General features: G+C 37.1%; 1 protein-coding gene across 1 annotated transcript; it reads right to left on the reverse strand.

Moving 5' to 3' along the window:
- Window positions 1–27,751, reverse strand: LOC6652703 (2-oxoisovalerate dehydrogenase subunit beta, mitochondrial). Its single transcript, XM_023181273.2, has 7 exons — window positions 27,566–27,751; window positions 26,781–26,910; window positions 20,561–20,638; window positions 1,000–1,246; window positions 626–844; window positions 473–565; window positions 1–410 (listed from the first exon to the last, which is right to left on the reverse strand). The coding sequence occupies exons 1-7, from the start codon at window positions 27,675–27,677 to the stop codon at window positions 183–185; spliced, it is 1,107 nt and encodes a 368-aa protein (XP_023037041.1). The 5' UTR covers window positions 27,678–27,751; the 3' UTR covers window positions 1–182.

Here is a 27,751-nt window from a genome sequence, read left to right on the forward strand (position 1 = left end):
TAAATGAATAATAATTCGAATTTTTATTTGTTTTTAAGTAGCTTTGAGTTGATTATTTACAATTTATCTTTACAACAATGTAAATGCAAATGCGAAAATCAGTATACATACATATACTATATACTACATTATAATAAATGTCAATAAATGCATCCGTTTCCTTTAAGTTTTTATATTGTTTATTAGTAGTTAAAAATTTCTCTCACGGCTGCTAAGCAACGGTGCTTATCGGGCAAATAAAACGGTTCAAACACGTGGGGAAATGGTGTATCCCACCCAGTGACTCTTTTAACAGGTGCTTCAAGTTGTAGAAAGCATGTTTCCTGAATGCAAGCCGCTAGTTCTGCGCCAAAGCCTTGAGTATATGGAGCCTCATGCGCAACAATCACTCGACCTGTTTTCCTAACAGACTAAGATAAAACAGAAAATACTTTAAAAAGTTCACGTTAACATATAATGTAATGGCGCTTACGTTGCATATTGTATTTCTATCCCATGGTAATATTGATACCAAGTCAATAACCTCACACTCAATTCCAAGATGCTTCTTTGATAAATCTGCAACCTGCAAAACAATATATTAAATAAAACTTTTACGCATATCTGTATTTTCCAAAAAACTTACTTCCAATAAAACGTGTACTTGGGTACCCCATCCGATTAAAGTCAAATCGTTTCCTTTCCGCAAAATGTCAGCTTTTCCTAGCTCTGAAGTATAAAAGTTAGTTGGTACTTCTTCCACGGCGGCACGGTATAATGTTTTTGGTTCAAACACAATGCACGGATTATGATCTTTTATACATGCAAGTAAAAGTCCCTTTGCCTTTATCGGTCCCCGTGGAATCTAGGAAGAAAATTCATTTTAACGAAAATAAATAATATCACATATGCATCTGAAATCCATAAATACACATATCTAAATCATTATAGAATGTTTCTTGCAAGCTTTCATTTTTATGTGTATCTATACATCTATGCATAGCTAGAAATACAACATACAACTACACGAAGACCAGGAGTGTGGGCAAAATATCCTTCTGGGCTTTGAGAATGATACAGCGCCCCATGTCCAACAGCACCACACGGTACTCGAAATGTTAGAGATCCGCAGTCAAACAGCCCGCCGCTTCTGTATCTATATTTAGCGGCTTCATTGATAATTTGATCAAAGCTGGGAAATATATAGTCAGCAAATTGAATTTCCGCTATTGCTGTAGCTCCAGTATTCGCGACGCCTATGGCAAAACTGAAATCAAAACATGTACAACTCATTTTTTATTAAAACTATTAAACGGTATTCCATGCACCAAGTAAAACAAATATTTTTAATTTATAATAAAAAATGTATTTATGTACATATATATGTCGGGGCGCCAAGACTGTTGTTCACTTCACTCATGTTTTTATAATACTCACTTTAGACTTTTCACTTTCTATTGATTAGGCTAGTTCCCAGAACGTTTATTAACTGAGCTCTCTAGCCCGGGGCCCCCCTTTAAATAGGACCTGACCTGGAGACAGATCTCAACATTTGTTCCTAAGTATGTAGCTAAAACAAAGATGCTTGTCATCCTGCAAAGTCAACATTCCCGGCAACATTCCAAGTCATTTACACTATTCATCAAATAATCTTTACATTATTTATCTTTTTGTCTTCGTTTCGTTTTTTTTTTTTTTTTTGTTACATTATCAATTTTTACATTTTACAAGCAACAACTTCTCTTGGACCAGATACCACCACGCAGCGATCGATAATCGTATATCTCAATACACACTTCATCCATACTGTCTATTTCAACAGCTTAAGTACCGTCTCTTTCAACGGTTTCCATTTTCCATACTGTCTATTTCAACAGCTTCCATACCGTCTCTTTCAACGGTTTCTCTAGACAGACTCTCATCGATCTCAAACTCGCTTGGTATCTGTCCATCTGGCAATCTTCTAATGCTTTCATGTGGATATTTATATTGTCTTTTCCGCTTTAGATTTTTTAACAAATACCTGTCGTTCTCCATCTGAAAAGGACTTTGAAACTTTGGATCCAATTTTCTTTAATGTCATTCATTGCTACTTAACAATACAAAATCTCCCACACTAAATTTTTGTATTTTAGCTTTGTTTTTATCGAATCTTGCTTTTCATATTCACCCGCAACTTTTTATATTTGCCAAAGCTCTCGACCTAGTTTCTTCAAGGTTAACTTCAGTTTCCGACTCGCTGATCGGAATCAAGCCTAAGGGTCGCGAAACTTTTCCAATTAATAATTCTAAAGGACTCGCCTTTGGTACTCTATTAACCGTACAATTAATTGCCAATTGAACTTCACCCAGTGCTTCTTGCCAACACCTTGAGCTAGTTTCTACAGCTGGGAGCAAATTCTTTAGAGTACTCATCTATCTGAATCTTTTGTGATGAACAGAATTCGACGAATCTCAATCCAGTAAAGCTTTTGCCTTGATCAGCCACAACACGATTTGGCACTACAAACGAGGAAATGGAAGATTTCAACGCCATGACAGAACTCTCGGCACTTAATGTAAATGTATGATGTACACGTACTTAGTAAATGCGTCAATGAATACAATTACATATTCCTTACGGTACCTTTTCCCACTAAGTTTACCTGTGATATCTACAGGAAGAGTCTGCCATGGTTGGCTTACTTTTGGAATAGAATTTAGCTCCATCTGCATTTTTCCTGACGAAGATTTAGATACTCTACACGTTATACAATTTTCTACAAATCTACGAATATATTTTGCAATGCACTCAATCCAGTAGTAATCATAAACTTTGTCTAATGTTTTTTCCCACCCCAAATGCATAATAGATTCATGCAACTGCTTAATTACGGACCATCTGAATCCGTGTGGCACAATGGGCAAATAAAGACTCTTTTCGTTTCGTTGGACAATACGAAATAAGACTCCTGCTCGTAGGTCATAGGTCTTACATATTTCTAATGGTAAATCGTTTTCTTTTAACTTAGAAATGATCTCTTTTATATCTTGATCTCTATTTTGTTTTACTCGAATCCAATCTCGAGATATTTCAGTAAGCTCTATTCGTTTTTCAACAACTCTCAAGAATTCTTTCGAGTTTCTTGGAGGTAACGAATTTCTAGACAAAAAATCAACGTGAGCCATCCGTCTACCCTTTCGGTATTGTATGTCAAAGTCGGTATGCCCACCATCGATAAATTCTTGGCGATAACTCAATTCTTAGCCTGGATGCTTTTAATAAATTACAGTCAATGAAAACTACAAACTTTCTACCATCTAAGTAGTGACGGAAATGCTTAACGGCGTTGACCACAGCTAATGTTTCTAGCTCATACGAATGTTATTTAGATTCACATGAACTTGTAGTCTTGCTAAAGTACTCCACTACATATGGCTTATTTTCAATCCTGTGCAACAAGATAGCTCCATACCCAATAGCACTTGCATTCGTATGCAAAGTTTGTCAAAAATTTGTCTAAACTGGCTTATTGGTTAACACACTAATAATTTTCTGGCGGATTTTTTCATGCTCCATTTTCCATTCAATTTACTTTTCTCTGACGTGAAAAATACAACGGTTTCATTATTTGTGAAAACCCAGGGACAAACTGACGAAAGTATGAAGCCAATCCAATAAATGCCTTAGCGTTGTAAACGATTTCGGAGGCGGTAATGTGTTCAGTAATTCTATCTTTCGCATGTTTGGTCTTATCTGGTCTGCTTCTACTTCAAATCCTAAATTTTGCACAGATGTCATTAGAAAAGAACATTTTTTTGCATTGAGTGAAAATCCTGCTTTAGAAAGTATATCCAAACCAATTTGCAACCTCTCAAGTGCAGATTCTTTAGTATAGGCTATGATCATGATATCATCCATGTAAACTATAACGTACGAATATGCTACTTATATCTCCTAATGCTTTCAAAATTGCACTTTGGAACACTGACGGAGCGTTTTTACGTCCAAACGAATGACGTATATTCAATAGACTTTAAATCCATTGGAACCTGATAAAATCCGCTTGCCATGCCCAAGCAGGTAAAGCATTTTGCGCCTCTTAGTCTATGTTGCCGCCGAAATTCGCTAACTGCCCAGCAGTCCCGACTCAGCCACCAATGGGTTAACCCATATCACTCGTTCTCTTTCATTTTCATACTTATTCTTAAGCGCCAGCCTACGTGCTGGAAAATTAACCCTTGCATCTTGCGCTTTAAGCTTACATGTTAGGTTCTATGCTTGTTACTAAGCGGCGGACAGAACAGTTTGGTTACAACCGCGAGTAAGGGCGATTAATTTATAGCGGCTCTCAAACGGCTCAACCACTACGGCTCGCATAATAACGACTCGCATACGGCACACACACCATACACACACCCACTTAGCCTACCATTAGCATAAGAAATATACGTGGGAGAAATAAATGAAGTATCACGTGAAAAGTGGAGTGTTTTCTTGTGGGCCCGCTAAAACATCGAACCTTAGCGCCAAACTCAACAGTCTAGCTATTTAATCCGCAATCATTGGCAAAGGAAACCTATCAGAAACCGTACTCAAATTTAACTCGCGATAGTCTACACATAGCCTTGCTGAACCATCCTTTTTTTTTAACGAGTAATGCAGGGCTAGCGAAAGTAGAACTACTTGGTCTAATAACTTTGCTTTGCAATAATTCATTTACTTTATCGCGGACGACTTCTCTCTCGCTAGGACTAAACCTGTAAGGTCTTCGTTGGACAGCCTTTGTTGTATCGTTAAATCTAATAACCATTTCACCCGTATTAACCCGCTTCTGAGGAGTTGCATTTGTCAACTAATTGATGTAAGTTTTCAATAAAGCGTATAGTTTCTCTTTATCTTGACCTATTGCATTGGTTTCTACTTTGTTAAACGAACCATTAGTTGTTGTAGAACATACATTAACAGTCTTGGATTTAATTATTTCTACCCCATCAACCGATACCAATGCTGAATATCCTTGAGCCGAAATTTCCCTACCTAATACAATATCATTTCTTATACAGTCGTCCGGTATTAGGTGAAATGTTGCATTTAAACAGTTTCCATTGATCATGACTTCATTTTGAATTTGTAGTTTGCTACTAACGTTGGAATTACCGATACCTTTTAAAGCGACTAAATTGTTAATTCTTTTGCCACTTAGACTTTTTGCAACACTATCTTTTATTAGCGAGCAATCCGCTCCAGAGTCAAAGGTAATTGGAAAACTGCATACTCGTTTTCGGCTCGTCTACCACACATAATTTAGCTCTATTTTCGATGCGTGAAGCCCCTCCTCCACTCAACAGGTTTCTTGGACAATAAGTAGCGATATGCCCTTTTTCCTTACAGTGATACCACGTTATGTTGTCCTTTGCATGTGGTAAACTTCCTCGATGGTTTCGTCTCTGCGAACCTGTTCCAGTGTCTTGACCTCGGACTCCGCATTCGGCCATCTTGTGTCCAGCTTACCACATTTATGGCACTTTATTGAAAATGAATTTGACCGCTTTGATGGAGACTCCGCATTTTCAAAATTGGGTGCTCTCTTGTCGAGCCCAAAGACTTGTCACTCCGCCTGAAGATTGCGTATATTTTGAATGTCGGCAGTGTACGTAATTCGTTGCACACGCCGACCGAAGTACGCCATATGTCCCAGAACCACAGACACTGCAATTTTTTCTAAATCCATGCTCTTCCATTTCGTGAGAAGTGACGTAACCAGGCGACTTGTATATATTGCAAGAGGTTTACCGTTGTTGGGACGACTATTCCGCCAGCCAGCAGCTTGATTTTAGCCGTATGTGTAGGGATCTTCGTTTAAAGTTTCTTTCTTTAAACAAACTGGCCAAACAGCTGTCTAACGAGTTTGACTCTAGCGTACATTTATTATCGCAATTCAAGTTTGTTCCACCTTCTGAGAAGTTGCCCAAGAAATGTACCCTTAAGTTGCCTCGTAGCAGTCGCCAGCACTCTCTATTACATAGTCTCCCATTTTACTTTCGCCTACACCATCTTCTTGTCCCTCTTTATGCTCTTCTTTTCAGATTGAAGTACCCATTACAAGCCCGGGAACTCTGATCAATCACAGGATCATGCTGGCTCTCAATCACTTGCGGATCCCAATGCTCCTCCGCCTCCACTAACTGTAGTGCCTCATCGCAAACCATTATTTATCTCTAGGCTTGCTCCTGATACTTCTGAGTCGTCTGTGGCAGCTTACATTGGTAATATATGCCCTGCTAAAGTTTTAATTCAAAAGTTTAAGTTTTCTAGGCCTCGCGAAATCTCCTCTTTTAAAATTACAGTACCCAATGAGTATTTCTCAGCTATGGTTTACACTAATTTCTTACCAAGCTCTCGAACCTGTTCTGTGATAGCCAAACCTTTTCGGCTGACATATTAGCTTTCTCTGAAATTTGGCTTAACTCCTCTGTTTTGGATAATGAAATTCTTTCTATAAACTTTATTTCTTATACGCTTGATCGTGTTGCTCGTCGTGGCGGTGGAGTACTCATTGCTGTTAACTCGAATCTGTGTTCAAGTGTTGTACCGATTGATCTGCCCTTAGGTGTTGAGTTTATTTGCGAAGTTACATGTTCCAACTTTAGCTTATATATTTCTTGTTCATATATTCCTCCAGCTTCTGATATCATGACCTATATGCACCATGCTGATGCTTTGCAAACTATTTTTAATCGTCTTAAAGATCGCGATTTCCTTATAGTTTTAGGTGATTTCAACTTGCCTAATATTTCTTGGCTTCTTGATGATAATCTATCTTTCTAAATTCCTTCATCTTAACATGTTTTTCTTGATAGCCTACTTGAATGTCCGCTATATCAGTTGAATTCTTTCCTTAACTCTTCTAAAAGAATCCTTGATCTTGTTTTTGTCTCTGATCCCACTGTTAGTGCTGTATCCCGAACACAGCCCCTAGTGAAACCTGAAGATCGTTATCACCCTACCATTGAAGTTACTATTTCTTACAATTCCGTTACTAATTCATTTAATAACATAGCAAATTCTCGTCGTAGATGTTTTCGTAAAACCAATTTCAATCTTCTTAATAGCCTTATTTTCTTTTTTGATTAGTCATTTCTATTTGAGTGCTGTGATATAGATTGTGCAGTGATTTTTTTCTACTCTGCTCTTAATTCTCTACTTGATAAATGCGTTCCTTATGTGAATGTCGTAGGCTCTCTAATCTCCGTAACATTAAATCGAGATATTTCAAAAGATTAAAAAAAACTGGTTCGCGAATTACTGTATAGCCAAATCTCAATTTTGTCTTTTAAACACTCAATGCTACAATAATTATATCGTTCGCAGTAAGGTTGAATTTTATAAGAACCCCAAAAGATTTTACAACTTTGTGAATTCCAAAAGACGCTCTAATATACTACCCTCCACCTTCAGACTTAATGACCAGACTGCTAATAATGATTCAGATATTGCAGATCTGTTTTGCTAAATTCTTTCAGTCGACTGTTTGGGATCCCACACCCTATCCCTTTTCAATCCCACATTTAAATTGTATGTTTTTTCCTAGTATTACAGAAGACTGTATTATCTCTAGCTTGTCATCTATGACGTCATCCTTCGTTCCCGGTCCTGATAATATACCTAGTTGCATCCTTAAAATGTGTTCGAATTCCCTATCTAAGCCTTTATCTCGGTTATTCTTTATATCGAGTGAGACTTGTAGCTTTCCCGATATTTGGAAGCAGTCTTTTAGTATTCCGCTTTTTAAAAAGGGTAGCAAATCGGATGTTTCTAACTACCGTGGCATTGCCAAACTTTCGGCAATACCAAAGCTGTTTGAGAAAATTATTACGTCTTCCCTTCAACACCTATCCAGATCCACTATTTCTCCTTGTCAGCATGGATTCATGAAAGGTCGTTCGTCGCTTACTAACCTTTTAGAATTGACTACCCTTGTACACCATAGCTTCCGTAAAAAGTGTCAAACTGATGTTATTTATACTGACTTTAGTATGGCTTTCGATACGGTTGATCATTCTATGCTTCTCGCGAAACTTAACATCATGTGTTTTTCCCCGAAACTATTGGCTTGGTTAAAGTCGTATATTATTGGCAGAACCCAAAAGGTGTCCTTTCGTTCCTCGATATCTAAAACTGTTCGAGTTACGTCAGGTGTACCCCAAGGCAGTCATCTGGGCCCACTGTTATTTACACTGTTTATAAATGATTTGACTTTGGCCTTGGCTCATTCACGCGTGCTTATGTTTGCGGATGACGTCAAGATTTGTTATTCCTATAATGATCCTTCTTTCCAACAGTACTTGCAATCAGATCTCGATGCGTTATGTGATTGGTGCCACCTTCATAAATTACACCTTAATGCCTTTAAGTGCTTATTTATGACTTTCAGTCGTTTGTCTCGGTTCCTAGCTCATTACTCTATTAACTCTGTTCTGTTTGATTGTGTACCATCATTCAAAGACTTAGGCGTTATGTTTGACCCAAAAATTTCATTTAATGTTCATATATCTTCAATTGTCAATAGAGCATGCAGTGTTCTTGGCTTCATTAAACGTTGGGCCAAAGAATTTGGTGATCCCTATGTAACAAAGGTTTTATACCCTTCGTTAGTTCGCACTACTTCAGAATATTGCTCGGCAGTGTGGAACCCGCTATATGATGTTCACCAGCGTAGTATTGAATCGGTACAGAAGCAATTCCTTAAGTTCGCGTTACGCGGTCTTAATTAGGACCCGAGTCTTCGCCTACCTTCTTATTCTGACAGACTTCTTCTTATTAATCTTCCTTCACTTTACAACCGTAGGCTCGTTTTTGGTTTTCTTTTTCTCCACAAACTAGTCAACGGTGAAGTCATTTCTTCTAATTTACTAGATACGCTTTATTTTTGTGTTCCCTCATCTAATTTCTCCTCATCTTTCTGTCACTTCTCCTCGCGCTATACTTTTTAATCATCTACAGCGAAACCAATGTTAATATTCTGGACTTGGATTGGCTGCAACTCATCCCTGACCACATTGGTTGTGACTCGGGGCATAGCTGGCACCTTATGCAAATAAAACACCTCCACCAGGTCGGGGATGTTTAGTTGTGTATATAGCTAAGCTATCTTTTTCAATTAATTACTATCTGTCTTTAGCTTAAGCTTTTTCGTCGACTGCTGTGTTAGTTGACGTAAATAAATAAATAAATAAATATTTAAAATGGCGGCGGCAGACGTCTCTGTGTTTTCAAAGCGTTTTTCAAATAACTGTTTAAACTCTGGCCATGCGATTCCAGCACTTCCTTCAAGAGCTTTGCTTAATGCCAAAATTAATGCAGACCCTTGTAATGGCTTCTCACATAACTCAATGTCAACAGTCGTACACTATTGCGTAGCATCGGCGCGCGGCATGTCAATGTTTTTGTCAATTCCATGAAATTCGCATGTTGCTGCTCCATTAGGACGCGCAGATGAACTTCAATATTTTGTTGACGAGGATTGCCGGAAAACCGTTCCTATGGGAGCTATATGATAAAGTTACCCGATCTTTATCAAATTCGGCACAGTCATTAACGGATATATTAAACCAACAAATGTTTAATTTGAAAGCAATCGCGTTAAAAGTAATAAAGTTATTGACAAAAGTCATTGTTTTCGACCGATCGTTCCTATGGGAGCTATATGATATAGTCACCCGATCTTCATCAAATTTGGCATAGTCATTTATATGTGTAATTAACTCACCGACGATAGCTCAGAAAATAACGAAGTTATTGAGAAAAGTCACTGTTCGTGAATTTGCCATTTGTATGGGAGCTATATGATATAATGGTCCGATCCGGTTGAATCCGAGATATACAACCCCTGTAGCTCCAACGTTCTAGGAGGAGTTTGCGTTGATCCAGACGGACGGACAGATGGAACATGGCTATATGAACTCGTCTCCTCGTGCTGATCAAGAATATATACACTTTATATGATCGGAGATGCTTCCTTTTATGCGTTGCACACTTCTGACCATAATTAATATACCCTTTATTATACCAAGGGTATAATAACCCAATTAATTCAACAATATAGTGAGATTGCTAGTGGAATAAATATGAAAGTGACAATAATATTTAAACGGAAAATTATTTTGTGTCAATGAGTGATTCACAGCGATTAAAATCAGATAGTCATAAGGTCAATTTCTACTGCAACTATCTCTTGGAGGGGCGTTATTGGAAAAAAAGTAAAAATGGCACAGCTAACAAAAGTCACAACTACACTGACTAACTCATTGGCATCGCAAAAGTCAGAGCCCGAGAAAATAATAATATATCTTACTAGTGTAAACTCTATTTTATTTTCAATTATTTATCCCTCGGGATTGTCTTTATATGTTCGCACTTTATTATTTTGTTTCTACATTGCATGTATGCTCTTATTGTCTATTTTTCGAGTGTGCCCGTTCTCTCCTTATATATTGGAGGGGCGAATAACGCCCCAAATAACGAGAGATAAAACTGGCACAGTTAACAAAAGTCACAACTGCAGTGACTAACTCATTGGCACCGCAAAAGTCAGAGCTCGAGGAAATAATAATTTATCTTTCTAGTCTAAACTCTCTTTTATTTTCAATTATTTATCCCTGGGGATTGTCTTTATATTTTCGGATTTTATTATTTTATTTCTACATTGCTCGTGTGTGTGTTAGTCTATTAACCGCTTTTAGTGTGACCAAAATTCGGTTATCGTGGGAATAATTCACTGATTAGACGAGCGGGCTTATTTTAAATATTCTTAGTTTTTACATTTTGCCAATCCTGACATTTGATATCATATACAAATACTGCAAATCAAATACATATTACAAACAGAAACTCACAGTTTTCTCACACAGTATCTGACCCTATAAGATAATGGTGCCTTATGCCTTAAGGCGTACCACTTTTCATTGCGCTCCTGTGATAATTGCATTATCCGTACTTGCTTCTTGCCTAGTGGCCTCCAGGGTACAGGGGTTTTCCGAACTATATTTCTCGTCAAGGTTAATTCGTCTACTAGGTGGCCTCGCTGCTTGCAACCAAACAACAACAGCACTGCGTTAGTGATAGTGAACTCCACACGATTAATTAATTTATACCAATCGTCTTGGGCTAAAAGTTCTGACAGCAAGATGAATAGTATCAAATGGAATCGAACTCTTCGGAATTCTATGCAAGGTTCTCTTATATATAGTTTTGGGAACACTATTTAGGACACACGGCAGACAATCCTATATAAATGCCTCGACTTTTGCATTCATTAACGGAAACCAGTACTTTTCCTTCAAATTGTTTACACACGTCTAAATGACATAGTTTCTCGTGACACATTCTTATTAATTCCCCCTGCATGCGAGCCGGTGCATACACACAGTCTTTTGTACACGGCTTGAAACAACTCTTACCTAAATAAATGTGTCTCACACGGTTTTGAACAACATTAGCATTTCTTTTGTACACGGCTTGAAACAACTCTTACCTAAATAAATGTGTCTCACACGGTTTTGAACAACATTTTCCTAAAAGAACTTACCGGTTTATCTCACACGATTTTGAACGATGTTTCCCTAAAGAACTCACGGTTTTGAACAATTCTTTCCCAAAGGAACAGACGGTTTTATCTCTCACGGGGTTAAACAACTTATAGGAACACACGGGCTTATATCTCGGACTTTTCAAACTCAGATGGCTTAGCGGACTCACATGGTTCAACGCAACTTTCTTCAAAAGGAATACACGGTTCAAACCTCTATAATGAACACAATTTCGTATATTACCATCTTATTTCGCACTAGGACAATGGCGGACGCATAGGTGGAATTGCTTAGTTGATTTACATTATTGGCTAACAACTCATTAACTGTTTTACTAACGATTCCTCTTTCATGATATGATAACCTTCTAGGACTAGTATGAAATGGTGCTGTATCGGTCAGACATATTCTCATCATATATTTGGGCGAGACGTAATTAATTGAAAATCGGTCAATGTAATGCTCATTCACCATATCTCGCCACTCACGCATCGTACCTAATCTAAATTCACTACCAACAGTTAGATTCCCGGTATCCAACAGTTTTGCACAATCGGTTTGCAGCTCTGTTAGACACTCTCGAAACGGGGATGCATTCGTGTTTACATTAGGGTCATTACAATTATTATGCAGATTGGTTGTGCGAATGGTTTTATGCTTAAAATATTTAGTAAACATGGATGCACAAAAGGACTAGTAAACAAAAGCAATGGTACTCTTTAATAATGCGGAATTTTTTTTCAATTCTCTTACATTGCGGCATTTGCTGGCGAAACTTACTGGGCCTCCGGAATCTAAGCAAAAATATTATTAACATCTGTGTATCCCCCTTTACAATATTTTATTCTTAAACTTACTAATTGAATAAATTACTTATCGTCAATGTTGTCCGGATCTTCAATAGCGCTCATAGCGGCGAACTGGGTTTCTATTGGACAATTCCGGTATTGATGGCCCACTTTGAAGCACCGAAAACAACTTCCTTTTGATCTCTCTCCATTGCAGCAGGTGTAATGGCCTGCGCATGGTCTGAAGTCTGACGAGCCGTAGGAACGTAGTTTTTGGATAATCCGGTTCGATCTTATAGGCCGAAAACAATGAATTTTATCACATCTTTGTCTTCAAAATTACCCCGCTGAACCATATGTTCAACCTGCTGAACCTCCTCCTTAAGTTCATGCGGCAATTATATTCCAGTCTGCTTAAGTTATCCTCAAGCTCCATAAAACGTGTTTTTAGCTCAACCAGGTTTTCACGTGCGGAATACGCGTTTTTGCTATGTATCGAAGCCACTTCGTCAGTTTTGCTCGCCTGTGCGCTTTCACGAATACGCACGTTCACGTCTGGTTCTACAGGGGTCTCACAAGACATCGTCGGCAAACCGTTAACACCCACTTTAGCCGGTATACTCGGCTGCTCACTGTTTTCTAAGCCCTGTTGCTCAATAGGAGGCTCCGGACCAACATCCACAAGTTGTCCGGTAGACACATTTGCAGACACTGCTGGGCTGACTTCTACATCACTTTCTCCAGACGCTTCCAACTGATTCTCTGACATGACTGCTTTTACCAATGCTCGCAATAAATAAATGGACGCTTTTTTGTCGCGAGGTACTTCATTGGCCTCTAGCAGCTCAAACAATGCGGTTTTATTCAATTAAATGATCTCGGCGTATTTCATAAAAAGACTTTCTTTAGAGCAAACCCCACACCTGATTTGTAAACTCTCATTTACTTTTAAATACACTGTGATAGTCGCAAAAAAAGCATGGCAAAACTCCATGGTTTCACTATATTTCGGGTCCTGCGAATCGAACTGCATCATTCGTTTTTTAAGTTATCTCGATGGTTTCATACAAAATTTGCGTAAGTTTTTCATCAAAGTTGCCATTTTTTTTAAAAAGGCTTCTTTTTTTACTTGCTTCTAAAGCAAAGTTTTTTAGAATTAACCGGGCTACAAATGTTGGAAAGACATCTAGCCCATATATTCGACCGTAACCGAGTTTTGGTCCAAAATGTCAAAAAAATCGAATCTTGACGCACTTTTTTTGGTTTCTTTCTCGCCTTTTGCTAATATTGAAAATTTTCCATTCGAAGCTTGTTTATAATATAAGAATTCATATTGCTCAATGGCAGCAGGAGAGAGACCACACTTATCTAATTTACGATTTAAAATATAACCACAGTCGTCGACTATCCCTCAACGAGTGCGCACGTTTATTAGTAATACTACGTTTCGCTAATCGTATTCTGTTTCTCACCGAGTTTCTGATTTCTTTTCACTGGTCCGCGACTAACTGCCCGCGGGTGTGTGTTTTATATAACTTCTTTCATGGCCACTGGGCCACCTAACCTTAAGGGCAATCGCTTTGACCTTCTCAGCGATAGCCCCGTTAAGAAAAAGCAAAGACCCTTTCAACAGCTTCCAATAAAATTTCCAGATCTCCCAGAAATCAATCAAAACAACCCAAAATATTTAATAGTAGCATCCAAAAACTCCGAAAAACCACTAGCCGAGTTCTCTTGCTTTGCAGTCCATAGAGAGCTCAAAAGAGTCAGCAATGGCATTCGCTCCATCTCGACCCTCCGTGACGGGAACCTTCTTCTACTTGTAAAAACAAAAGAAATTGCCGACAAGCTACTTAAAACCGTTCAGCTTCCAGGTATTTGCGAAATCACATGCAAACTGCATGAGGGTCTCAACGTCGTTAAAGGCACTATATATGCTCCATACTTAAACAATATTCCCGACATGGAAATAATAGAGGAACTTAAGACCCAAAATGTGCAAAGCAAATTTAAATTTAACCGACTTGTTGAAGGACACCCCAAACCAACTGGAGTTATTCTTGTTACTTTCGATCTGTACAACCTTCCAAGAAAGTTAGACATTTCATGGCACTCTGTCAAAGTTAGAGAATATGTCCCAAGTCCAATGCGTTGCAAAAACTGCCAGCGCCTAGGTCACACCTTCAAGAAATGCAACAACCCGACGACTTGTGTCACATGCAATTTACCACCCCACCCTCCCAATTCTTGCTCACGCACGCTCTGCGCAAATTGTGGAGCTGACCATCCGGCCTCGTCCCCTCTTTGCCCACAGTACAAACAACAAAAAGAAATTTTGCGTATCAAAACAAAAAACAAGTGCAGTTACAAAGAAGCAAAAACTCAATTTCGGCAGACCCGCACCCACGCAGACCTTAGCTTTGCAAACGTCGCCGCTACCGCTGTCAGCTCAGAACCCACAACTCACAACGAGACTGCTTCGTCGCGCTCAACCAAAAACACAAAATCTACAACGAATTCAAATCAAAACAAAAACGAGCAAAACTCTTTGGCCGGTCCAAGTCGAAGCAATTACGCGCTCCGCGACTACACCAAACACAATTTCCCAATATTCGTCTTCTCTCGAAGACATCGCCGGTCCAAGTCGAAGCTCATCTACAATTACGCGCTCCGCGACTACACCAAACACAACTACCCAATATTCGTCTTCTCTCGAAGACATCACCGAACTATCAACACACTGCACTAAAATACTAAAACACAAAAACAATATAAAAAACAAAAATCCCTCTACTTCCAGCATATCAGATGATGATATGGGAAAACGTGATTCCTAATCAAGATTTCCTACCTCATAACCTGAAAACATATAACATCTGTCATAACTTTATTTCAAAATGTCCATATCCATAGTTCAATGGAACCTTAATGGCTTCATAAATAATTATCACGAACTACTTATCTTAATTAATTTACAGAATCCAGATGTTATATGTCTCCAAGAAACCCACCTCTCCTACCAGCACCCTACTAACATCAAACCCCCATAGTCCTACATAGGCTACTTTAAAAACCTACCTGAAAACACTACCAGTAAACAAGGAATTGGCTTTCTTGTTAAACGTAGCCTACCCCATGAATATATTCAAACGAATTCTTCCATACTATCCGACTCTATCTTAATCAATACGAACCCAAAGTTTACAATAATCAATGTCTATATTCCACCATCCCAAAGTTTTTCATCCAATGATATAGTTTCAATAGTAAAAACCTCGCAAAACCCAGTGCTGCTTACAACTGACGCAAACGCTTGGAGTCCCCTTTGGGGGGCCCCTTCTATTAACTCCCGTGGAAGAAATATAGAAAAAGCAATACTTCAAACAAATTTAATTATTTTAAACGACGGGTCTCCTACCCACTTTTCTACCCATAGCTCATTCACCCACACTGATATTACTATGGTCTCCCCTCAAATTAGCCACAGGTGCAGATGGTCTATCTCCACAGATTTACACAGCAGCGACCACTATCCTATCTTTACTAGTGTGACAACCAGTTTTAGACCAGAAAACATCACCCCCATTGCTAAATATATAACAGATTGCGCTGATTGGAAAAAGTTGCAATCTCAGATTGTAGCCAATTTACGATCAACACAATCCAGTAATATAAATCACAATGTCGCCCAAATCACCCGTGTAATCCGTAGAGCAGAAAATAATTGTATACCACAAACCAAAAATTTATTGGTGGAACGCCGATCTTAGCCTGTTACGTGAGTTAAAGCAACAGTCCTGGTAATCTTATAAACGTAATTTAACGCTTAATCTGCTTCTAGCGTACAAAAAAGCAAACGCACAGTTTAAAAGAGCCGCTAAGCAAGCTAAAAAAGATTCAATCGGAAATTTCACTGCTCGCATAACTCCACTTTCCACAACTAAAAAGGTTTGGTCCGATATAAAAAGTCTCACCGGTGTTCCCACCATTCCACTTAACCACCTTATTGTAGGTCAAACGCTACTCTCTGATCGTAAAAATATAGCTGAAGCCTTCGGAAACCAATGGTCCGAATTGTCAGAGGATCGTAATGTCACAAATGAATATGTGCTGAAAAAGTCACAATGGTTAAACTATTCATTCGCGCCCACTCGGCTTAAATTAGCTGCCAAACATCTAGAGCAACGCATTACATCTATTGAACTGGCATCCACCCTACATTACGCAAAGGGGAAACGCCAGGCGCCGATCGGATATCATACCCCATGCTTCGTAATCTTCCTTCAGAAGCAAAAGTCAGAATCATCGAAATATTTAAGGATATACTGGCTAAAGGTGTCTATCCACACACTTGGTGCACAGCCATTATCATACCCATCCCTAAACCCAACAAACCCGCAAACCATGTCAACAGCTATCGTCCGATATCTCTAATCTCCTGCATGAGCAAAACCTTTGAAAAAATACTAGCTAACCGGCTTCTCTGGTTTTTAAACAGAAATAAACTGATCTCCCAGAGCCAAGTTGCTTTCAAACGAAAACAAAGCACTACTGATGCATTACTGCAAATTCAAAGTTTCGCGACGGATTCCCTCTCGTCTAGAAATCACGTCACCCTTCTGGGTACTGACTTCGAGAGAGCATTTGATCGCGTGGGCATTCATGCTGTTTTAGAGCAACTTGAGCTCTCGGGGGTCGGGGTCGGTCCAAAGATTTTCCACACGGTGAAAGCCTTCATGACCCGACGCCTATTCCGAGTTCGGGTTCAAAACTCGTTCTCTAATTCTTTCAAACTTCATAATGGCATCCCACAAGGCTCTCCATTATCAGTGGTCCTTTTTACAATAGCATTTGAAAAACTAAACACCATAATACTATCCCACAAACAGATTCGGCTCTCCGTATATGCCGACGATGCAATAATGTATACAAACTTAAAAGACCAAAACCAAGTAATATTACTATTTTCTAGAATATTAAGCGACATACAAAAATGGGGTGACCTGTCGGGTGCCACATTAGCACTAGAAAAATGCAAAATGTTGCACATTTGCAGAAAACACAGATGCGTATTGTCCATTTTAACTATTGAAAATAAGACAATAAACTATGTTGACAGCCTAAAAATTCTTGGCATTATATTCGACCGAAAATTTAACTTTAGATCTCAATGTGAATACCTCAGAAATAGCTTAAGCAATAGGCTAAATATAATTAGATTTCTCACATCAAAATTTTCACAAATACATCCAAACTCTCTAATAAACGTTACTCGGGCTCTGCTACTGTCCCGAATCGACTATGGGCTACCTATCTATGGCTGGAGCGCAATCGCAAATCTGAAGAAACTCGAGGCACCTTATCACGCAGCGATTCGACGCAGCTTAAACGCTTTTCCAACATCTCCCATTAAATGCATACTCGCCGAATCGGGACTCCCCTCTATTAGTGAAAGACTGGAAGAGGCTACATATAATCTCATTCCCAAACTCAAACACTCGCCTAACAAAATGCTCAGTAAACTTTACAGGAGCGCTTTGAACGCCAAAAGAAGGTACAAAGTGAAATCGACTATTCGTCGAGTAGCAGATTTCGCTAAGAACATTAGCTCTGTCGATATGCCACGCACTATCCAAAGCAACTGCTACCCTCCTTGGCATCTCCGCAACTCTTCTTTTAACACTACGCTACATGAGTACAAAAAGGATAAAACCTCCTCAGAGGTTTATAAACAACTATTTATCGACGCCGGAAAAGCGAACAGCGAGGCTGCCCAATACGCAGTTCACGCACCCCTATTTATAACACCACCTACAGAAGGATCCTCCCTAAAACGACAAATCGCCAAACACATGGGCTCCCAAAAAGAAAGGGTTTGGACAACTTTTCATCACTGGTACAAGACGTTTAATCCCGATCGCAAAGGCTTAAGGATTCCCCCGAACACAACAAAACAAAAATGGTCCGCATTTATCCGACTTCGTATTGGCCATACAAAATTAACCCACGAGCGTCTTCTGACAAGGTCTAATATGCCAATCTGCCCCTGTGGCATTATCACCTCAATCAAACACGTCATCATCGAATGCCCCAACTATAATAGTATCAGAGCCCGAGTTTTTCAACACTTATCACCTATTGAACTTCTCCACTAACCCTACATCCGACAACATCAATATAATATTTGAATTCATTAACTCTTGTAAGTTAGCAGATAAGCTATAAAATAAATTGTAGAGTCGAAGGTCATAGTCACTAGCACTCTCAGCCACTAACAAAACCCCCCCTTAGACTTAATTTTGTATATTATTTCTAATCTTATAAATAAAATAAAATAAATAAAATATAACCATTTATTCAAATTGAAATTTTTTTTAGATATGCTTACAAAATTAAACTAACTGCATTTGTTTAGTTTTTTGAATAATATTTATACAGTCGGTATAATAGCTGCATATTATTTATTTGACAACAATATTAGAATTATATACCAAAAACTTCTTTTATTAAATTCCAACATAAATCTGCAATCAACCAGTCAAGCCTTTTACCGCATTACCAATGTTCTAGTGGTGCAGCAACCAGATGAAATCGATCTCCATTTATCGAATTCAATCGGAACTTGTCGTCCAAAATGTATTTATTGTAATGATGAATATATCACCATGTCTTTAAAAGACTCCTACAGTTCCTCCTACAGTTTTGAAAAAAAAGCTATATAAAATTCCGTCTTTTCTTTTTGCCACGCTCAATCTTGGAAATATCTGTGTGATACAATGAACCGCTTCACCATTTCGATTTTACATATCCTTATATGATCCTCGGGACTGGTATCCTAATCAAAAACCGTATAAAACACTCGTTCCTCAACAGATTTAAAACACAGCAACTGATTTAACTGTCTAAACCAGCTGCGACAACACGAGACTGACGAAAAATATATGTGTATTTGAAGAGAGACGTATACAAACCAAACAAAAAGCTACCTGCAATATCTAAATTAGAAAGCTTTCTGTTTTAATTTAATAGTATTAAAGACACACACCAACGAAAACTTGTCACAGCGCGAAGTTAAAAGAGAAGACAAAAAAATTGAGAGCAGCAACACTTTTAAATCTAAAACTTTCGAAATTCATTAAAAATTATTTTTGTTCTGTATGTAACTTTAACTTTAAGCTTTGCTATGAATACATATAACGTCAATAACAATTTTTTTAAATAATTTAATAACGAAATAAACACCACGAAAGCGATAAAACCAGTAGTTAAGCGATGAGTGTTCCTTCTATGTTTATGCCTAAAGGCAAAGTAAATTCGATCGGGTATTTGTTTTTTTTTCATTCGTAAACCCTAGACAACAATCTTACACCCCAAAAGACTCGTTGTAAATGACCTGTTCGGTGACAGGCATGGCACACACTGCTGCGATTTCGGTATGTTGGTCTGGATCTCGTGAACTCAGTGCAGCGGTCCCACTTGACCTTTCCACCGCTCTTTTAACTATTAAATCTGCCTCTGCTAGCAGACTTTTCTAAAGACCTTCATCCTTCATTTCACATACAAAGCGATCGCGCAACATGAGAGCGCCAAATTTGCAGTCCACAGCGAGAGTCCTACGTGCAGCCATATAGTTTGCAACCGATATCACAAACAGAAGGCACGCCGTTTTTACACATGCTGTATGTACACCTGCTGTAATTTGCTTTGGAATCTTTTTTCCAAAAAACGTTTTCTTTATAGTGCAATCATGTATCATATAATAAGTCATTAACTTAGTTTGTTAAGGGCGAAGCCATTATACAAATTTTTCATTGTAGGCTTCGCCATTTTTTTATTTTGCTTAATTTAGTTAAAATTCGCAACTAGTTTTAGCGTTGAAGACATGATTGATGATAGAACTTGGTGATTTTTGAAAAAGCTTACAGACAACCTAATTACCATTTTATATTACCTTTGAAATACATAATCTTCCTTTTGAAATTGACCTCGAGTCGGCTTAAATTCAAAGTTTGAGCAACAGATTACCGCTTGAAATTCAACTTAGCGACTAAATTGCACTCATGCAATTGAAAGCACTTTGTCACCTATTTACTTTAGCGACTAGATAAGCGTTTTAAAGTTATAAAATAGCGTTTTCAATGAGGAAAAAATAGGTTTTTACATGATATATGTAATGAAGTGTGGTTTATGTAAAATTTTAATTGCTAAGATTATATACAAACCCAGCAATTCCTTGCTCACACAGAGGCGTATTAAAAACTCGATCATTTCCATACTTGTCCCGCAAATTGACAGAACATCTGTTGAGAGAAAGACAAAAATCTTAATTAATAAGGAAAACATAGCCAAAATGCTAATTGATAATTTTGGGAAGTTATATTTACAAATGAAATAATAACAGACAAACCTCTATAATCTAGTCGAACGTTATAATAAAGTAAGTCTTCTCGCCGACTTCGGTATAACATGCACCAAGTGGAACAAATATTTTTATTTAATTCTTTTTACACGCTTCATAGAACACATGTGCACTGTAGCCATCGCCACCAGCCTAACGCCTACTCAGCCCTTATAAACTAACGAGTATATTTTAAATATTTCTAATCTGATTTTCATAAAATTTGGTATGTCGGTCGGAATTTAGAAAACTAATTAGTGTGTCTGTGTTTGAATTTGAAAGCGATAGTGAAAAAATGAAAAACAATCGTGGGCGTGGCAAAAATTTTAAATAATCATAATTTGCTTTCATACTAAGCAACTTTACGTACATAAAAAATAAAGTACAAAGAACGATGGCGTTTACACTCAGTAAAAAATTTAGAATAAATGGTGTGTCAGTCAATGTTTACGCCCTGAAAGCCTTGATTGCAGCAGGTTGAGTTGCGCCTGGATAATGTGACAGTTGCCACCGAAGAGTCAGGAGTTAAAGCAATATAAATGCATAATAATTTTTAACCATGTAAAATTGTGAAAAATTTGATTATAATTTTAAGTAAAATGTCAAGCGCATGTGATTATTAAAAAATTTGAAAAATAAAAATTTAACACGATTTTGAACAAAAGTTTTTGCAAAACTGGAAGTATAATTCAGCTTGTTCAGCTTTATAATATCATGTTTGCAAGTTGAAAAAATGGGGTGGTTAGAACAATGCGTTGAAAACTTTCAATGCCAGGCGTATGTCCAAAGCTGGCCAGCTTTTCTCAGGACTATGACTTTATAAATACCTCTCGTCTCTAATATTTTGTTTGTATACCGTGCACCCATAGGGTGAAATTATATTAAATTCGCCAAAACGTATGTAACAGACAGAAGGAAACTTTTCCGACTCCATAAAGTATATATATTCTGGATCAGAATCAACAGCCGATTCGATCTAGCCATGTTCGTCTGTCCGTCCGTCTGAGTTTTACTCAGCCATCTTAAGATCTATCGGAATGTAATTTTTTTTTGGGTCTTTTTATTACAAGGGTAAGATAAAGTATGAAGTTTGTCAGGATCGGACCACTGTATCATATAACTCCAGAAGATTTTCATAAAAATTCATAAAAATTGGAGTATCTCCATGAAATTAACCAATATGATAGTATTGGATATAAAACCTCAGATCCCATCTGAATCTGATCGGATAAATAGAACACAAGTTACAGTCAATATAATAATCGGCTCTGCTACCAGCTCTGCCGACAGCGCTGCTTGCTGTCTACTACATACGTCTTTCGTCATCAACAGAGTACACGCATACACACACAGGCGCAACCCCTACAAGCATTTGGAAGACTGTTTTAACAGAAATCGTCTTGATGAGTCTTTTTTGAGTCCCCTTGACGATTAAAAGACGACTAATCTCCTTGGCGATCGAAAGAAGACTCATAAATGACCCTTCCAAATGCCCAAAGTATGATTGGTTTCAAATACAAATTTGTTTTAAAACGAAATGCAAAGCAATCGCCAAATGAGCATGCAGGTGATTAAAATATGATCATTGCTTGGTTTTGCTTTCTTACTATGCACTCATATTCTGCTTGCTTGGCTGATCCAAAAGCGATTCTTTTCTAAGCTTAGATCTAAGTTAAACGGCACTTTTTCTTCAGCACATGCCGAAATGTGAAACATTTGTCATTCGATCGTGAAAGTGCAGTTGAAGTGGAAGTACAAAGTGCAAACAATATATCAATTATAACAAATAAAAAGGTGATTATGTCAGTGAAACAATTGCGTCGCGTGGCCAAAAGAGAGGCTTATAAACTATTATTTCCTGAAAAGAAAATAATAGAGAAAAATAAATTAAATGATCTTTTGGCAAACGAAAGTTTTGATTATAATCATAAGAGTGCTGAAAGTTCAAGCGACAGTGACAGTGGGTCTTGCGACAGTGACAGTCGGTCTTTTGCCAGTAGTAAGAAAAGTAGTATTTTAATTTTTTTCTATTCTTTTTAAATAATATGTTTAGAAACATCTAATATCGAAAGTTGGAGGAGATGGGCCCACACAATTTATTAGATCTGCGATCAGAAAAGTTTTTTCGGACAAGGTAGCTTCCGAATACAGCTGGAAGGGGACGAAAGTTAAACCCTCAGCAGAAAGGTGCTACATTGTATCCGTAATAAAAAGTATGTATTATTTTGGAAAATATTTAAAATATTTTTTACTAATTAATATTTTCCCTTTTAGATATTACTAATGAAAAATATAAATGCACGGACAAAGAGTTGAATACGGTGCTACAAAAGCATATTGTCCATGCCAATGACAGGCTGGCGAAACGTAGGCGTTTAGAGTAGTGAATTTATATTACTTTTTTTTTTTTTTTTTTTTGAATATCTATGTTTTGTTTTGAATATCTATTTACTTTTTTTGTTGTTATTTTTTAAGATAACATATGTTAAGTAAATAAAAATTATATTAAACAGAAAATTATTTTTGTTGCAAATTATTGAAAATTTTATTCGAATATGAGTCAGAAATGATTAAATTATGACTCGTGGAAGACTCTTTTATGATTAAAAGATGACTCGTGGAAGACTCTTTTATGATTAAAAGATGACTCGTGGAAGACTCTTTTATGATTAAATGAAGAGTCATAAGCGACTCATCAAGATGAGTCGCGGCTAGGGTACCATTTTCTCCCGACGAATGGGTCATTTATGATCAGAAAATGAGCGCATATATGACTATTTTCAATCGTCGCGCGACTCATAAAAGACTTAATTATGCTCTGTTAACTTCAAAAATGCTGAGTGGGACGCTACATAAACTGTTTGTATGCGTGACGTGCTTTGCTTAGGGAATGATAGAAGAGAAATAATGTTTTGTTCGTGTATTGATGAACTAGGTTGCAGGGAAAGCAGTTTCAAAATGTAAAAATAATATTTTTAAAATATTATTGCCAAGGACTGCAAGGGTATATTAGCTTCTTTGATATTTTTTTTTTTAACTATAACAGCTAGATACATCAATTTGGTATATTTATTTATATTGGTATATTTATATTTGTTATTATATTAACAGTTGCAATTTTTGACTATCGTAATCAAATTCGGCATACAAGTTAACAAACAAATTTGATTAAAATCGGACTAGAAACACGCAAAATATTCGTATAAGCGAATTGTACTAGGCGGTCGAAAGGGAAAAATTGGCCGTTGGCTAAGTGCTCGTGTCGTTGTAGAGTGAGCGAGATAGTATTTGCTATGAGGCATGCAAAATCAATTTAATAGACATACATGTGGTTTTAGAAATTTGAAATATGTGTTCACTTGGTGCATGGTATACCGAAGTCGGCGTGACAACTTACTTACTTCATTTGTAATAGCATAAACACGTTAAACGCCTGGCAATTTTCTTCAGTCATGTAAACTATCTTAAGAAAACCATTGTGAGTCTGGAAGACTTATAACTTTTTAGGTAAATGAATGACAACATATAAACCGCCACCATATAAAGACAAGCCAGAGGGCCGCATTTAACTTCGTCCATTTCAAGGTTTTTTTATTCATTAAAGTTTTTTGTTACTCTTTCGACACGAAAGATCACAAATTTTGTTCCCAAGCCCACCCTGGAGCACCCTGTAGTATACATAGTTAACCCAGGTAGAAAAATTGAATTATCGAATATTATGTGCGCAAGTTAATTATCTAATTTGGTTATAGCCAAAAACTTTTTTTTTTCAAAAATTATTGTTCGATTGTTTGATATTGTTAATTTCATCTAAAAAACGTAAATAACGAAGTTGTTCATAAAAGTCACTGTTTTACATCGATCGTTTCAATGAGAATGTGTTATATTCCCAGAATCTTATAATGTTTTGCACTGTTATTAATAACCAAAAAAAATTATACTATTTCATTCAGTCGTCCGCAAAGAACGTCCATTTTGGCGTGAGCTTTTAAAAATCAATCAGTAATGGTAGCGCTAGGTGACATTCTTTTATATCCTTAAGGGTGGGTAAGGTTTAAAAAAAATTTTATATTTCAAGTTTTTTTACTTTTTATACCCTTGCAGAGGATATTATAAAATTGGTCAGATGTTTGTAACGCACAGAAGGAGACGTTTTCGACCGCATAAAGTATATATATTCTTGATCAGCATAAGAAGTTGAGTCGATATAGCCATGTCCGTCTGTCCGTCCGTGCGTATGCGTTTTACTCAGCCATCTGAAGAGCTATCGGGCTGAAATTTTTTTCTGTGCCTTTTATTATCTGGAGCAGATCAAGTATCGAAATTATCAGGATCGGACCACTATATTATATAGCTCTAGAAGACAGATTTTCATAAAAATTAGAGCATCCCCATGAAATTTAGTAGTGTGATAGTATTGGATATAAAACATCAGATCCCAAAAAAAAACTGCATGTATGCGTGACGTGCTTTGCTTAGGGAATGATGGAAAAAGAAGAAAAAAGAGAAATAATGTTTTGTTTGTGTATTGATAAATTGAGTTGCAGGGAAAGAAATTTCAAAATGTAAAAATATTATTGCCAAGGACTGCAAGGGTATATAAACTTCGGCATAGCCGAAGTTAGCTTCTTTAACATTTTTTTTTAAATTGGGAAAAAGCTGACACAGGTTAAGCGCTTCAACTGATTGGCCTTCAGTCGATTTTCTGACGAATTTTTCAAGTCGGTGAGGCACTCTAGCGGGAAAACTATTTAAACGATCGTGTCCAAATTTTTCACATAAATTCTGCACGTAACAAAGAGGTTTCTTTATTTGTTTTTTTTTTATACCCTTGCAAAGGGTATTATAAAATTGGTCAGATATTTGTAACGCAGAGAAGGAGACGTTTCCGAACGCATAAAGAATATATTTATATGCTTGATCAACATGAAAATCTGAGTCGATATAACCATGTCCCTTCCTCCGTCCGTCGGTGCAAATCTAATTCACGCCTCCATCGTAAGAGCTATTGGAATAAAACTTGATATTTGAACTACTTACATACATATAACCCGCGTGACATACAAAGAATACATTAGCGAGTTCGACTATTTGTATAAAATCTACTGATATAATTTTTGTTATAAAACATAATTTCACCAAAGTTAAACAAGGTCGGATATATAGAACACAAATTACGGTCAATATAAATCGGCCCTGCTAAATAAAAGATGTTTTGGCCAAGGACTGCAAGGGTATATATGTATGTTAACTTCGGCCATGCCAATTCATCAACGCACAGACAAAACATTTCAGACAATCACTTTGCCCTTTTTTAATTCGGTATACCCCCATAAAGGATTATATTAAAATATATAAAGGATATATGTATTAATTTTGCTCAGAAGTGTGCAACGCATATTCTTCATTAGCACGACGAGACTAGTTCATATATCAACGCGAACTCCTCCTAACGGTAAGAGCTACAGGGTTTCGCATGTAGGCTGGTATATATTGCACAGGTTCTATATCTCGGATTCCGCCGGATCGGATCACTATATCGTATAGCTTCCATACAAACGCAAAGTCACGAACACTGACTTTTTTAATAATTTCGTTATTTTCTAAGCTTTTATTGTGAAATTGGTGAGTTTATTAAATTTGATCAAGATCGGGTGACTATATCTTATAACTCCAATAGGGACAATCGGATGAAAACAGTGACTTTTGTCAATAACTTTGTTACTTTTAAAGTTATTGATTTCAAATTAAATATTTGTCAGTTATATAACTGTTAATGACTGTGCCGAATTTGATCAAGATCGGGTGACTATATCGTATAGCTCTCATAGGAACGGTCGGTGGAAAACTTTTACGCGGTCGAAGTTAGCCCCGACCCTCTGGTTTTTCTAGCGTTGTGTCTCTATGTGCTCTGATGAATGAATCAAGCATGACGTAGAAGGTTACTGGCATCCGTGGCAGCGCATCCGCTGAGGCTCTATGAAAAAAAGCGTTTGTGGTGCTTGAAGGGCCGTAAGAGACGCTAATGTAAGTAAATAATTTACCGAAAGACTCCACCAAAGCCCACATCTTCACCGAATAAAAGTGCCGTCTTATCTTCTTGAAGAGCCAAATCCATTGCATTATTAATAGCGTTGAACATGTTCATTTTTTTTAAATTGCCATTTCCAGATACTAAAAGATAAATGTCAACGAAACTATCTTAATATCAATTATTTTAAATTGTACTTACATATGTACATACATACATACATATGTATGTTAATTTCAATGCATTGCGATTAACATGCAATTAAGAAAATTAATTTTCATCGATAAATTTTTTGACAACACATACATATGTATGTATATATGTATGTATATTCATACATACATTGTACATATGTATGTACACACTCAAAAACAAACATATATATGTGAATATATGTACATACATAAGTACAAAGCGGAATGAGTATGAATGAGTGGGTAATTTCGTAAAGCACTCGGACGCAAAATGTTGAACCAAGAAGTATAATGTATGTATGTATGTACATATGTTCTGTGATACCCGAGTAATTCGAATGTTTTCAGCATGTCTCATTTCGCTTTGCATGAGTGTCAAAATATTCTACTACTCTATACACATTCATTCATTGTGTGCTCACGCACTCAATTCAATTCCATTCGAATGTACTCAATTTAGCGTATTGAATGAATGGAGCCGTGCAGATGTCTAGTATACATCCATCCATCCATACATATGTATGTACGTACATATGTACATATGTATGTATGTATATGTACATACATATATAATTAAAAAACTGTCAGTTTAAAGAAAACTCACCACGGGTTTTGAAATATGTAAAATGAGATCGGCATGACGTCCAAGACTGTAACTTTGATATTGCACTGACATTACTTTTTAAACCACTCAAAATATGTTGAGATAAATTCATTTTTTTTATTATTAAAAAATTTTATGAGGTAAGTTACGCAAGATTCAAAGGTAAGGTTTGTTCCGCTAGATGAC

The sequence above is a fragment of the Drosophila willistoni genome, unplaced genomic scaffold (assembly GCF_018902025.1).
Source record: "Drosophila willistoni isolate 14030-0811.24 unplaced genomic scaffold, UCI_dwil_1.1 Seg169, whole genome shotgun sequence".
NCBI lineage: Eukaryota > Metazoa > Arthropoda > Insecta > Diptera > Drosophilidae > Drosophila > Drosophila willistoni.

Bases quoted from the DNA above. Each gene is read 5' to 3' on its own strand.
- LOC6652703 (XM_023181273.2), bottom strand. From the start codon at position 27,677: ATGAATTTATCTCAACATATTTTGAGTGGTTTAAAAAGTAATGTCAGT. The intron at 1,247-20,560 runs GTTTGTATATAA...TTTTGATTTCAG, and splicing joins TGTGAGCAAGGAATTGCTGG to TTTTGCCATAGGCGTCGCGA. The intron at 411-472 runs GTAAGCGCCATT...GTTTTATCTTAG, and splicing joins ATAGAAATACAATATGCAAC to TCTGTTAGGAAAACAGGTCG.